Raw genomic sequence first — 13691 nt, 5'->3', positions numbered from 1 at the left:
TCTATATACAATGTGTGCAAAAGGCATGAGGTAGGCGAATAATTACAATTTTGCAGATTAACACTGGAGTGATAAATGATCAGATGGTCATGTACAGGTAGAGATATTGGTGTGCAAAAGAGCAGAAAAATAAATAAATAAAAACAGTATGGGGATGAGGTAGGTGAAAATGGGTGGGCTATTTACCAATAGACTATGTACAGCTGCAGCGATCGGTTAGCTGCTCAGATAGCTGATGTTTGAAGTTGGTGAGGGAGATAAAAGTCTCCAACTTCAGCGATTTTTGCAATTCGTTCCAGTCACAGGCAGCAGAGTACTGGAACGAAAGGCGGCCAAATGAAGTGTTGGCTTTAGGGATGATCAGTGAGATACACCTGCTGGAGCGCGTGCTACGGATGGGTGTTGCCATCGTGACCAGTGAGCTGAGATAAGGCGGAGCTTTACCTAGCATGGACTTGTAGATGACCTGGAGCCAGTGGGTCTGGCGACGAATATGTAGCGAGGGCCAGCCGACTAGAGCATACAAGTCGCAGTGGTGGGTGGTATAAGGTGCTTTAGTGACAAAACGGATGGCACTGTGATAGACTGCATCCAGTTTGCTGAGTAGAGTGTTGGAAGCCATTTTGTAGATGACATCGCCGAAGTCGAGGATCGGTAGGATAGTCAGTTTTACTAGGGTAAGCTTGGCGGCGTGAGTGAAGGAGGCTTTGTTGCGGAATAGAAAGCCGACATTTGATTTTCGATTGGAGATGTTTGATATGAGTCTGGAAGGAGAGTTTGCAGTCTAGCCAGACACCTAGGTACTTATAGATGTCCACATATTCTAGGTCGGAACCATCCAGGGTGGTGATGCTAGGCGGGCATGCGGGTGCAGGCAGCGATCGGTTGAAAAGCATGCATTTGGTTTTACTAGCGTTTAAGAGCAGTCGGAGGCCACGGAAGGAGTGTTGTATGGCATTGAAGCTTGTTTGGAGGTTAGATAGCACAGTGTCCAATGACGGGCCGAAAGTATATAGAATGGTGTCGTCTGCGTAGAGGTGGATCAGGGAATCGCCCGCAGCAAGAGCAACATCATTGATGTATACAGAGAAAAGAGTCGGCCCGAGAATTGAACCCTGTGGCACCCCCATAGAGACTGCCAGAGGACCGGACAGCATGCCCACCGATTTGACACACTGAACTCTGTCTGCAAAGTAATTGGTGAACCAGGCAAGGCAGTCATCCGAAAAACCGAGGCTACTGAGTCTGCCGATAAGAATATGGTGATTGACAGAGTCGAAAGCCTTGGCAAGGTCGATGAAGACGGCTGCACAGTACTGTCTTTTATCGATGGCGGTTATGATATCGTTTAGTACCTTGAGTGTGGCTGAGGTGCACCCGTGACCGGCTCGGAAACCAGATTGCACAGCGGAGAAGGTACAGTGGGATTCGAGATGGTCAGTGACCTGTTTGTTGACTTGGCTTTCGAAGACCTTAGATAGGCAGGGCAGGATGTATATAGGTCTGTAACAGTTTGGGTCCAGGGTGTCGCCCCCTTTGAAGAGGGGGATGACTGCGGCAGCTTTCCAATCCTTGGGGATCTCAGACGATATGAAAGAGAGGTTGAACAGGCTGGTAATAGGGGTTGCGACAATGGTGGCGGATAGTTTCAGAAATAGAGGGTCCAGATTGTCAAGCCCAGCTGATTTGTACGGGTCCAGGTTTTGCAGCTCTTTCAGAACATCTGCTATCTGGATTTGGGTAAAGGAGAACCTGGAGAGGCTTGGGCGAGGAGCAGCGGGGGGGGCGGGGCTGTTGGCCGAGGTTGAAGTAGCCAGGCGGAAGGCATGGCCAGCCGTTGAGAAATGCTTATTGAAGTTTTCGATAATCATGGATTTATCGGTGGTGACCGTGTTACCTAGCCTCAGTGCAGTGGGCAGCTGGGAGGAGGTGCTCTTGTTCTCCATTGACTTCACAGTGTCCCAGAACTTTTTGGAGTTTGAGCTACAGGATGCAAACTTCTGCCTGAAGAAGCTGGCCTTAGCTTTCCTGACTGACTGCATGTATTGACATGGTCAATCTGGGCAGTTATTTTGCAGGGAGGTCGTCCTCAACTCTGAAGCAGCCAAGAATAACTAAGTACTTCCGCGTCATGAGTCCTTCAGAGTAAGCATTCCGTCCTTTATACTTAGTAAATTAATAATTAGGGCAAAAAATGAATTCTAGTTATGCAAATAATATTAACAAGGTTGTATGGTACAATACACTTCTGTGAATCAAATTCAACCCAATTACCCAATGCTAGCCTACCAAACACTTTTCCAATACGTACAGTTCCATTTACAGCAACAAGCCATAATATAGTGTATCTGTTTCTATGAAGAAACATATCGATATGTAGCTATACCCAGGGCCGTCATTTGGAATAGTGCATTGGAATTCTATTGAATTCTGCTTATGTCACGCTATACCACAATAAATATGCGTTCAAATGCTTTTGACCAATAAGTGACAGGTTCAATGGCACAAAATCAGGGCTGCGCTCTATCAGCAACATGGACAGCGCCATACAGACTAAAGCAAGATTTGGATAGAAAATAACCACCTAGATTGTTTTCTGCTGCCTCCTTGATGCTCTGTGGAACTTCCTGAATAATCAATCATTCCCTTCTCCCTGGAATCTTGTAAGATCCCCCTCAAATGCCAGTTGTATTAGTGAAGCTTTCCTCTGGTGTAACATCCTCTTTCGGTGCTGACTGAAAACATTTATCAAAGGTGGAAAATTAATTTACATGTAGCTGTGGACATCCCAAAAGTCAGTCCGTGTTTCAGTGCAGTAAGCACGGTCGGCATAGTGGAGAGGGTCCAGGTCTCCTCATTGGAGGCAGAATGGATGATTTCAGTCTGCAAAAACTGGCGAGCGACTCTAAACTCAGCTTCCACCAAATCGGTTCTGCTTCGATCCAGCCAGCAGTGGTTAATTTTTTTACCTCTTTATTTGACTAGGCAAGTCAGTTAAGAACAAATTCTTATTTACAATGACTGCCTACTCGGGCCTAACCCGGACGACGCTGGGCCAATTGTGCTCTGCCCTGTTGGACTCCCAATCACGGACGCCTCTAGCACTGATGTGCAGTGCCTTACACCGCTGCGCCACTCGGGAGCCCTAAACATTTTTCCACCTATAGAAAGTCATGGCTCTCTCCTATTTTCACATCCATTAGGATCCTTAGTCCCGTCTACCTTCAATGTGTACCAAGATTCCGATATCTTTAACTCTTTCTTCAGTGACAGTCTCACTCGTGAGCCCTATGATTTCGTTTTGAATATCGTGTGACGTGTTTGTGTGGTATGGTGCTAAACACATTGGCAAGTTCCTTGTCTTTTCAAAGAGTATATTCCATCAGAGTATATTCCACAACAACAAAAAATCCACTGCGCCTCTTGACTCTGTTACTTCCAATGTCCCCCTCAGTGGTTACTGGTTTGAAACTAGGAACTCGATAATGTCCTCAATCACCGAAAAATAAATATGATTTCTTACCAGATGCCCATAATTTTATATGGATTAAAACTGAGGGGGCTAAACCCACTTTAGCCCCCTCGTGTGGACTGGTACAATTTGTGTTGCAGTAAAATCTACTGCAGAATGGCCCATTCTACTCAGGAGCACTTCTAGTTTCCAAATCCAGAGTTTTCACTGAGGAGGGTCACTTAGTGTGGCCAATCTGCTTAAATCCTGAGTCTGCAGGAATGAGTGCAAAGTTGTCTCACACGAAAATACATTCACTATACACACACATTCTCAACTTGTTTGCCTCGTACGCCCTCTATCCCTCGTCACTAATCGACTCGTCTTTCTGTGCTATAGCTGATCGACTCGTTTGTCTGGGAGATCAGGACTCTGAAGAAGGAGATGGTGCAAAAGGCTGAGCAAGCAGAGGGAGATCCAGAGCCTGTAATACTACAGGGGTAAGTGTTAAAACCTACAGACAAACTGACTAACAAAAATGTTCTTTCTGTCCATCCATTTACTCTAGTAGTGGTACGATGAGCAGACTTGCTTCAACCTTATGATGGGCTGATGTAAAACTAACGTTAGCTGTGTATGTTAGAGCGAGGGGGAGAAAAAGGAGGAAGACATTAACAGTGATTTGTTTCCTTGAAGAATTTCAGACCACTCTCAGTTTGTTCAAGTGTAATAACAACAGATGTTGAATTCATTGTTTCGCCTGGTTCACCAACTACTTCTCTGATAGAGTTCAGTGTGTCAAATCGGAGGGCCTGTTGTCCGGGCCTCTGGCAGTCTCTATGGGGGTGCCACAGGGTTCAATTATTGGCTGACTCTCTTCTCGGTATACATCAATGATGTCGCTCTTGCTGCTGGTGAGTCTCTGATCCACCTCTACGCAGACGACACCATTTTGTATACTTCTGACCCTTCTTTGGACACTGTGTTAACAACCCTCCAGATGAGCTTCAATGCCATACAACTCTCCTTCCATTGCCTCCAACTGCTCTTAAATACAAGTAAAACTAAATGCATTCTCTTCAACCGATCGCTGCCTGCACCTGCTCGCCCGTCCAGCATCACTACTCTGGACGGTTCTGACTTAGAATATGTGGACAACTACAAATACCTAGGTGTCTGGTTAGACTGTAAACTCTCCTTCCAGACTTACATTAAGCATCTCCAATCCAAAATTAAATCTAGAATCGGCTTCCTATTCCACAACAAAGCATCCTTCACTCATGCTGCCAAACATACCCTTGTAAAACTGACCATCCTACCGATCCTCGACTTCGGCGATGTCATTTACAAAATAGCCTCCAATACCCTACTCAACAAATTGGATGCAGTCTATCACAGTGCCATCTGTTTTGTCACCAAAGCCCCATATACAACCCACTGCGACCTGTACGCTCTCGTTGGCTGGCCCTCGCTTCATACTCGTCGCCAAACCCAACAGCTCCAGGTCATCTACAAGACCCTGCTAGGTAAAGTCCCCCCTTATCTCAGCTCACTGGTCACTATAGCAGCACCCACCTGTAGCACGCGCTCCAGCAGGTATATCTCTCTGGTCACCCCCAAAACCAATTCCTCTTTGGCCGCCTCTCCTTCCAGTTCTCTGCTGCAAATAACTGGAACGAACTACAAAAATCTCTGAAACTGGAAACACATCTCCCTCACTAGCTTTAAGCACCAGCTGTCAGAGCAGCTCACATATTACTGCACCTGTACATAGCCCATCTATAATTTAGCCCAAACAACTACCTCTTCCCCTACTGTTGTTTATTTATTTATTTATTTATTTTGCTCCTTTGCACCCATTATTTCTATTTCTACTTTGCACATTCTTCCACTGCAAATCTACCATTCCAGTGTTTTACTTGCTATATTGTATTTACTTTGCCACCATGGCCTTTTTTTTGCCTTTACCTCCCTTATCTCACCTCATTTGCTCACATCGTATATAGACTTGTTTCTACTGTATTATTGACTGTATGTTTGTTTTACTCCATGTGTAACTCAGTGTCGTTGTATGTGTCAACTGCTTTGCTTTATCTTGGCCAGGCCGCAATTGTAAATGAGAACTTGTTCTCAACTTGCCTACCTGGTTAAATAAAGGTACAATAATAATAAAAAATTGTTACTGGCTGTTTGATAAGCATGATTTGAGGATCATGATGATAACGATGATGAGTGCCAGTGAGTAAAGTTGATTGGTGTTCTGTAGTTCCCTGTCTCCACCAGCAAGTGGGGATAGTGTGCTCTGGTCATTCAGGTATCTGAGTTTCATGACGTCTTTGTGTTGACGAGATGTCAGAGGGAAAGGTGGATAGAGTATCAGTGATTTTCAAAGTGAACACCAAGCATGTTTGTGTAGATTAAATTATAGGCTACAAAAACAATGATTTACAGATTACCTGACATTAGGTACATAATGTCATGTAGATTACACTGGGTGTACAAAACATTAGGAACACCTTCCTAATATGGAGTTGCACCCGCTTTTGCCCTCAGAACAGCCTCAATTTGTCGGGGCATGGACTCTACAAGGTGTTGAAACCGTTCCACAGAGATGCTGGTCCGTGTTGACTCCAATGCATCCCACCATTGTCAAGTTGGCTGGATGTCCTTTGGGTGGTGGACCATTCTTGATACACACAGGAAACTGTTGAGCATTCAAAACCCAGCAGGGTTGCAGTTCTTGACACACTCAAACCAGTGCACCTGGCACTTACTACCATATTTTGTTCAAAGGCACATAAATATTTTGTCTTGACCATTCACCCTCTCTCTGAATTGCACACATATACAATCCATAGCTTAATTGTTTCAAGGCTTAAACATCCTTATTTAACCCGTTTCCTCACCTTAATCTACACCACGTGTCAAACACAAGGCCCACAGGGCAATGATACATTTCTTTCCAGCCCGTGTGATGATTTGGGTTGTCAATTCATTTTGGCCTGCTTACATACCACCCGTATTGCGGTGCTCTACAAGTCACAGCAAGCACTATCAGTGGCGTTAGCGGGTCTGTTCTGCCCTGATAGGATGTTAAAGCAGTTTCCGTGGAATTGAAAAAGCACCTGTGCTTGCGTTGAGTCATTTCATTGGGTACATGTTTTATACTGGAATACTGAACCTCCTGGGCTATTATGCTATTCTCAGTTTTGAAATCCATTTATAACTATGATTCAACTCAATAATACTTTTTGGTTCTCATGCTGATCTATTATGTTCTTGTTTTTATTATGTGTTTGTGTGCACTGGTGTTTGCATAGTTTGTTTGTGTGTGCATTAGTAAACAAATAGAGGATATAAATTGTATATTTCTAATTTGGTCTTTCTCCCCCTCTCAGGCTAGATGGGCAGGTGGGAGGTCTGTTCCTACCTCCCTGTGTTGGTGTGCGGGCAGGGCTTGCTGGAGTTAGGGATTCAGGCAACGACTCTTTGCGTAGGATGAGTGTGCTGGACAGGCTGGTGCAAACGCACGCTGTGTGGCTGCAGCTGGGACTGAGCCGGGCAGAAGCCACACGCAAACTGCAACCACAGCCCACTGGGGTGAGACCAGATGCACTCACCTAGTCACAGGACCAAATTCATGTTCTACTAAGCTAACATATGGAATTGTTTTTAAGGTTATACCATGGATCATTTAGCCATTTGATTTTGAATTTTAGGACCCCTGTAGGCATCATAAAAATATTGAATGTGGCCTTTTATTCGCCCGTCACTACTATAGCCCATAGAAATGCGTTGAATAACACATTAATACATGTAAAAAAAAAAAAATCAAGGTTTTGAAGTGTCTGTCCTATATCTAGGCGATGTAAGAAAGCTCAGGAAATAATGTATTTGTTTTTGGACACGTTTAACAATACATTTTTTGGACACAAAACTACGTTCATACTTCCATATAATGTTTTAACCATTACTGTGTTGCCTTCAGACGAGTACCGTGACAGTTGTAGGGGTCGTAGAGCAAAACGGTAAAACCATCATGTTCGTTAGTCTCCCCTTTTCCATAGTGGTCATATTAGTTATTAGGCCAAACCATTCGGACGCTACAGACCGATTTATCAGGATATCTCCTGGTCTGACAAACAGCGCTGTAGCTCTGCCACTTTCAACCTCAGATGCGGAAGACACACACAGGCGGATGCAGTGAATTGAGACGTGTCCCATGCAACAAAAAAAAAGTAGGTGTCAATAGACTCTTAAAGAGATTATAGTGTTGTTGTTTACATGCAAGCCTCATCAAGCACCCATAAGATACTGGACACTATCACTGGCGCTTAATTAATAACAAAGGAAATACCACTCAACCGTATTTCCTATAATTCTACACATTTTGTCATGTCTTATGTGTGTTCATGTGATATTTGAGTGACTCAAACGTTACAACAAAATCAATGGGCTAAAAAATGATAGCTGACATGGGATAGTTGATCTGGACATTTCTAAAAAGTTATAAATAGCTCTCGAAGGTCTGCAATGACTGACATGACAAGAGGAAAACTGCTGACGCACTACCCAATTTCGAAATTGCACCTTGAGCAACTTTCAGGAGTAAGTTGAACGCCTGACTGAGTTCCTTAAGGTACCCCCTGCCGAACCCTTGCGTACACCAGAACCACTGAGTGTAGAAAACATTTGGAATACCTGCTCTTTCCATGACATAGATTATCCAGGTGAAAGCTATGATCCTTTATTGATGTCACCTGTTAAATCCACTTCAGTCGGTGTACATTTTTTTAAATACAACCTTCTAACTAGGCAAGCCAGTTAAGAACAAATTCTTATTTACAATGAAGTGGATTAACTGCCTTGTTCAGGGGTAGAACAACAGATTTTTTACATTGTCAGCTCGGGGATTCGATCCAGCAAACTTTGGTTACTGGCTCAACGCTCTAACCACTAGGCTACCTGACGCCCCCTAGATGAAGAAAAGTAGACAGGTTAAAGAAGGATTTTCAAACCTAGAGACAAATGAATTGTGGATGGATTGTGTATGTGAGCCATTGAGGGTGAGTGGGTAAGACAAAATATTTAAGTGCTTTTGAATGGGGTATGGTAGTTGGTGCCAGTGCACCGGTTTGAGTGTGTCAAGAACTACAACGCTGCTGGGTTTTTCACACTCAACAGTTTTCCGTCTGTATCAAGAATGGTCCACCACCAAAAGGACATCCAGCCAACTTGACACAACTGTGGGAAGTATCACAAACAGCTGCTACTATCTTTCACAGTACCTAAGGCCAGGATGAAATTGGAAAAATAAATGTTCCTATAATTCTCCTTTTGTCGAAATACTTTAAAACTGGAGGAGAGGGTTTCGCTTGCTGAGTTTAAAGCTCTGATAGAGGAAAATTACTAATGTATTGTGCTAATATGTTGCATGTACACACTGACTACTTCCTTGCCAGGTCCCCCTCAGAGGTTTCTAACCTCAAGGGTTTATTTTTCTGTTTAAATAAAAATGAAACTCCTATTCATGCAACAAATCACAATACACAGACACCCTTACATTCTCACACAATGGAGGACTAAATGAGACACATACTTCAGAAGTGTCTGTGATTTTTCCATTTCAACGTTTTTATTGATGTCTGTGTTTCTCAATGGGCTTTTTCCCCCTGGCTGCAGACGTTTCTGGTGAGAAAGTCGACTACCCTGCGGAGGAAGGTGATCTCTCTGCGGATGCACCAGGACTCTGAGACACCCGTCAAAGATTTCCCTGTGAAGGAGTGTCAATGCAGTAAGCACATGGCCTATCAATTCCTATCTATTAGGGATCTTTATCATCCAAATGTATCCCCCATAGACCTGTTATTATAAGCTTCTCAACACAACATTTATTTTTCCTCTGATTATTTGAATATTCTATTTTAATCTATATCCCTTTTGCTCTAATTTCCCCACGTGTTTTCCCCCCCATTCTAAATCAACACCTGTGTTGACATGCTTCTGTCACGGTACAGTGTGTGGTGTTTCTCTACCTGGGCCTCAACATTATTCTCTTCTCTCTCTACTCAGAGGTCGATGCAGAGAGTACTGGGTGTTTCCCCAAGCCTATTTCCCGATACTTACCTAGTGAACGTATTTATGTGTTATGCAGTTAAGTCACACAAAGATTCACTTCTTAAACCAGGCTTTATATTGCTGCCTCTCTTTTGATGTTCTTGGGTTGAATATAACAATCTGACTAAACTATTTGTTGGGTGTGTTGTCCCAGGAATTGGCTGACCAGGTATTTTGTATGGTTTCTTAATGTGATGTAGCCTGGTATGTGTTGCAGCTTGCTCTCCGATTCTATGTAAACGGGTGTACTAGGTGTAGACAAATGCCTGGAAAACACACGCATCTCTCCTGCAAAAATCCTCACTGAACAAGGCAGCCAACTGGGCATTGTTTAGCCATGGAACAATAATGTTGGAGAGTAGTGACATTGTCCAAATGTATGCTGAACAAAAATATAAACGCAACATGTAAAGTGGTGGTTTCATGAGCTGAAATAAAAGAATACCGGAAATTTTCCATACGCAAAAAGCTCATTTCTCTCACATTTTGTGAACACATTTGTTTATATTCCTGTTATTGAGCATTTTTTTATTTGCCAAGATAATCCATCCACCTGACAGGTGTGGCATATCAAGAAGCTGATTAAAAGGCATGAGGGAGCGTGCAATTGGCCTGCTGACTGCAAGAATGTCCACCAGAGTTGTTGCCAGATAATTGATTGTTAATTTCTCTATCAAAAGCTGCCTCCAATGTTGTTTTAGATAATTTGGCAGTACGTCCAACCGGCGGGATCGTCTTGTGACATCCATTGATTAAGGCATCATTTATTTATTTCAATTGACTAATTTCCTTATATGAACTGTAACTCATTAAAAGCTTTGAAATTGTTCCATGTTGTGTTTATATTTTTGTTCAGTATAGATGCTCTATCATAAGTTGGTTTATTTTTTTCCTGCTAACTTGAGTACTGTTTGATGCAGCAAGAGTCAAGTATCCAGGCTAGAAATGTGAAAATGTAGAGTACTTTTATGTAAATGTGGACATACTGTTTTCACATTACACAGCAGACTTTGACATCCTGTTGCTCTTCTCAAGCTCAGAATTCGTCCAAGTTAAGCATTAGTAATGGAGTTCAGTGTACAGATGGGACTGCTCGCTGGCCTGCTGTCTGGATTTAACCCACTTCCCCAATTTCCCCTCTTAAATGTAAATACAACATTCTCTCCCCCTTCCTCACTCTCTTTGCCTCTTTCTTTCCTTCCATCTCTATCACTTCCTGCATACCCCAATCTCTATTAAAATATACTTTTTTTTTCTCTCTCTCCGTCCATCCCTTTTTTCCAGATCTGGGACACGTGTATGGGTTATTAAAGACTTGTTGTATACAGTTGCCTTTGTGTGTCTGGCTCTTCATGCCTTGGCAAATGAACCAGCAAGGCACCAGATGTGTACCCTGTTGTCTTAGTAGTGACCCAAACGTATGAGCAACAGTTTTTCTATTAAGTTGTGTCTCAGAAGACCACAATGAAAGGAAAAACATTGGGAAACAGTGATCAGTTAACTACTCGTGATAATGCAACTTGTGTGTGTATTAGAGGTCGACCGATTTTATAATTTTTCAACGCCCATACCGATTATTGGAGGACCAAAAAAAAACGATGCCGATTTATTAAAAAAAAAAAAAAAAAAAAATTTTTAAATGTATTTGTAATAATGAAAATTACAACAATACTGAATGAACACTTATTTTAACTGAATATAATCAATAAAATCAAGTTAGCCTCAAATAAAATGAAACCTGTTCAATTTAGTTTAAATAATGCAAAAACAAAGTGTTGGAGAAGAAAGTAAGTGCAATATGTGCCATGTTAAAAAAAGTAATGTTTAAGTTCCTTGCTCAGAACATGTGAAAGCTGGTGGTTCCTTTTAACAGGAGTCTTCAAGATCCCCAGGTAAGACGTTTTAGGTTGTAGTTATTATAGGACAATTTCTCTCTATACAATTTGTATTTCATATACCTTTGACTATTCTTATAGGCACTTTAGTATTGCCAGTGTAACAATATACAGTGGGGCAAAAAAGTATTTAATCAGCCACCAATTGTGCAAGTTCTCCCACTTAAAAATCCAGAAAATCACATTGTAGGATTTTTTTATGAATTTATTTGCAAATTATGGTGGAAAATAAGTATTTGGTCAATAACAAAAGTTTATCTCAATACTTTGTTATATACCCTTTGTTGGCAATGACAGAGGTCAAACGTTTTCTGTAAGTCTTCACAAGGTTTTCACACACTGTTGCTGGTATTTTGGCCCATTCCTGCATGCAGATCTCCTCTAGAACAGTGATGTTTTGGGGATGTTGCTGGGCAACACGGACTTTCAACTCCCTCCAAAGATTTTCTATGGAGTTGAGATCTGGAGACTGGCTAGGCCACTCCAGGACCTTGAAATGCTTCTTACGAAGCCACTCCTTCGTTGCCCGGGTGGTGTGTTTTGGGTCATTGTCATGCTGAAAGACCCAGCCACATTTAATCTTCAATGCCCTTGCTGATGGTAGGCTTTGTTACTTTGGTCCCAGCTCTCTGCAGGTCATTCACTGTGGTTCTGGAATTTTTGCTCACCGTTCTTGTGATCATTTTGACTCCACGGGGTGAGATTGCGTGGAGCCCCAGATCGAGGGAGATTATCAGTGGTCTTGTATGTCTTCCATTTCCTAATAATTGCTCCCACAGTTGATTTCTTCAAACCAAGCTGCTTACCTATTGCAGATTCAGTCTTCCCAGCCTGGTGCAGGTCTACAGGTGTCCTTTGACAGCTCTCTGGTCTTGGCCATAGTGGAGTTTGGAGTGTGACTGTTTGAGGTTGTGGACATGTGTCTTTTATACTGATAACAAGTTCAAACAGGTGCCATTAATACAGGTAACGAGTGGAGGACAGAGGAGCCTCTTAAAGAAGTTGTTACAGGTCTGTGAGAGCCAGAAATCTTGCTTGTTTGTAGGTGACCAAATACTTATTTTCCACCATAATTTACTAATAAATTCATTAAAAATCCTACAATGTGATTTTCTGGATTTTTTTGTCTTTCTCATTTTGTCTGTCATAGTTGAAGTGTACCTATGATGAAAATTACAGGCCTCATCTTTTTAAGTGGGAGAACTTGTACAATTGGTGGCTGACTAAATACTTTTTTGCCCCACTGTAGCTTCCGTCCCTCTCCTCGCCCCTACCTGGGCTCGAACCAGGAACACATCGACAACAGCCACCCTCGAAGCAGCGTTACCCATTGTTCCCCTCTGCAAGGGGAACAATCACTCCAAGTCTCAGAGCGAGTGATGTTTGAAACGCTATTAGAGTGCAGCCCGCTAACTAGCTAGCCATTTCACATCGGTTACACCAGCCTAATCTCGGGAGTTGATAAACAGTCAAACAGCTCAATGCTTGAAGCACAGCGATGAGCTGCTGGAAAAACACACGAAAGTGCTGTTTGAATGAATGCTTATGAGCCTGCTGGTGCCTACCATCGCTCAGACTGCTCTATCAAATCATAGACTTAATTATAACATAATACACAGAAATACGAGCCTTAGATCATTAATATGGTCGAATCCGGAAACTATCATCTCGAAAACAATACGTTTTATTATTCTTTCAGTGAAATACGGAAACGTTCCTTATTTTATCTAATGGGTGGCATCCAAAAGTCTAAATATTCCTGTTACATTGCTCAACCTTCAATGTTATGTCATAATTACGTAAAATTCTGGCAAATTAGGCGGTCCAAACTGTTGCATATACACTGACTCTGTGCAATGAACGCAAGAGAAGTGACACAATTTCACCTGGTTAATATCGCCTGCTAACATGGATTTCTTTGCAGGTTTAAAAAATATCCCGTGAGAGAAAGTATTTGATCCCCTGCTGATTTTGTACGTTTGCCCACTGACAAAGAAATGCATGTCAAAAATGTTATACATTTATTTGCATTTTAATGAGGGAAATAAGTATTTGACCCCTCTGCAAAACATGACTTGGTGGCAAAACCCTTGTTGGCAATCAGAGATCAGACGTTTCTTGTAGTTGGCCACCAGGTTTGCACACATCTCAGGAGGGATTTTGTCCCACTCCTCTGCAGATCTTCTCAAAGTCATTAAGGTTTCGAGGCTGACGTTTGGCAACTCGAA

The 13691-nt window shown here is 42.5% G+C and overlaps 1 protein-coding gene across 1 annotated transcript in view; it reads left to right on the top strand.

The window, feature by feature from the left end:
* LOC110502450 (ras and Rab interactor 2) overlaps window positions 1–13691 on the top strand; it is a 50200-nt gene that overhangs the window by 14733 nt on the left and 21776 nt on the right. The window contains 3 exon segments of the mRNA XM_036959835.2: window positions 3851–3951; window positions 6850–7051; window positions 9134–9245. Of these exon segments, the coding sequence (XP_036815730.2) occupies window positions 3851–3951; window positions 6850–7051; window positions 9134–9245 (415 nt within the window).

This window comes from Oncorhynchus mykiss, chromosome 23 (assembly GCF_057628025.1).
Source record: "Oncorhynchus mykiss isolate SJ-2025 chromosome 23, ASM5762802v1, whole genome shotgun sequence".
Classification (NCBI taxonomy): domain Eukaryota; kingdom Metazoa; phylum Chordata; class Actinopteri; order Salmoniformes; family Salmonidae; genus Oncorhynchus; species Oncorhynchus mykiss.
This window is presented reverse-complemented; position numbering and strand designations above follow the sequence as displayed.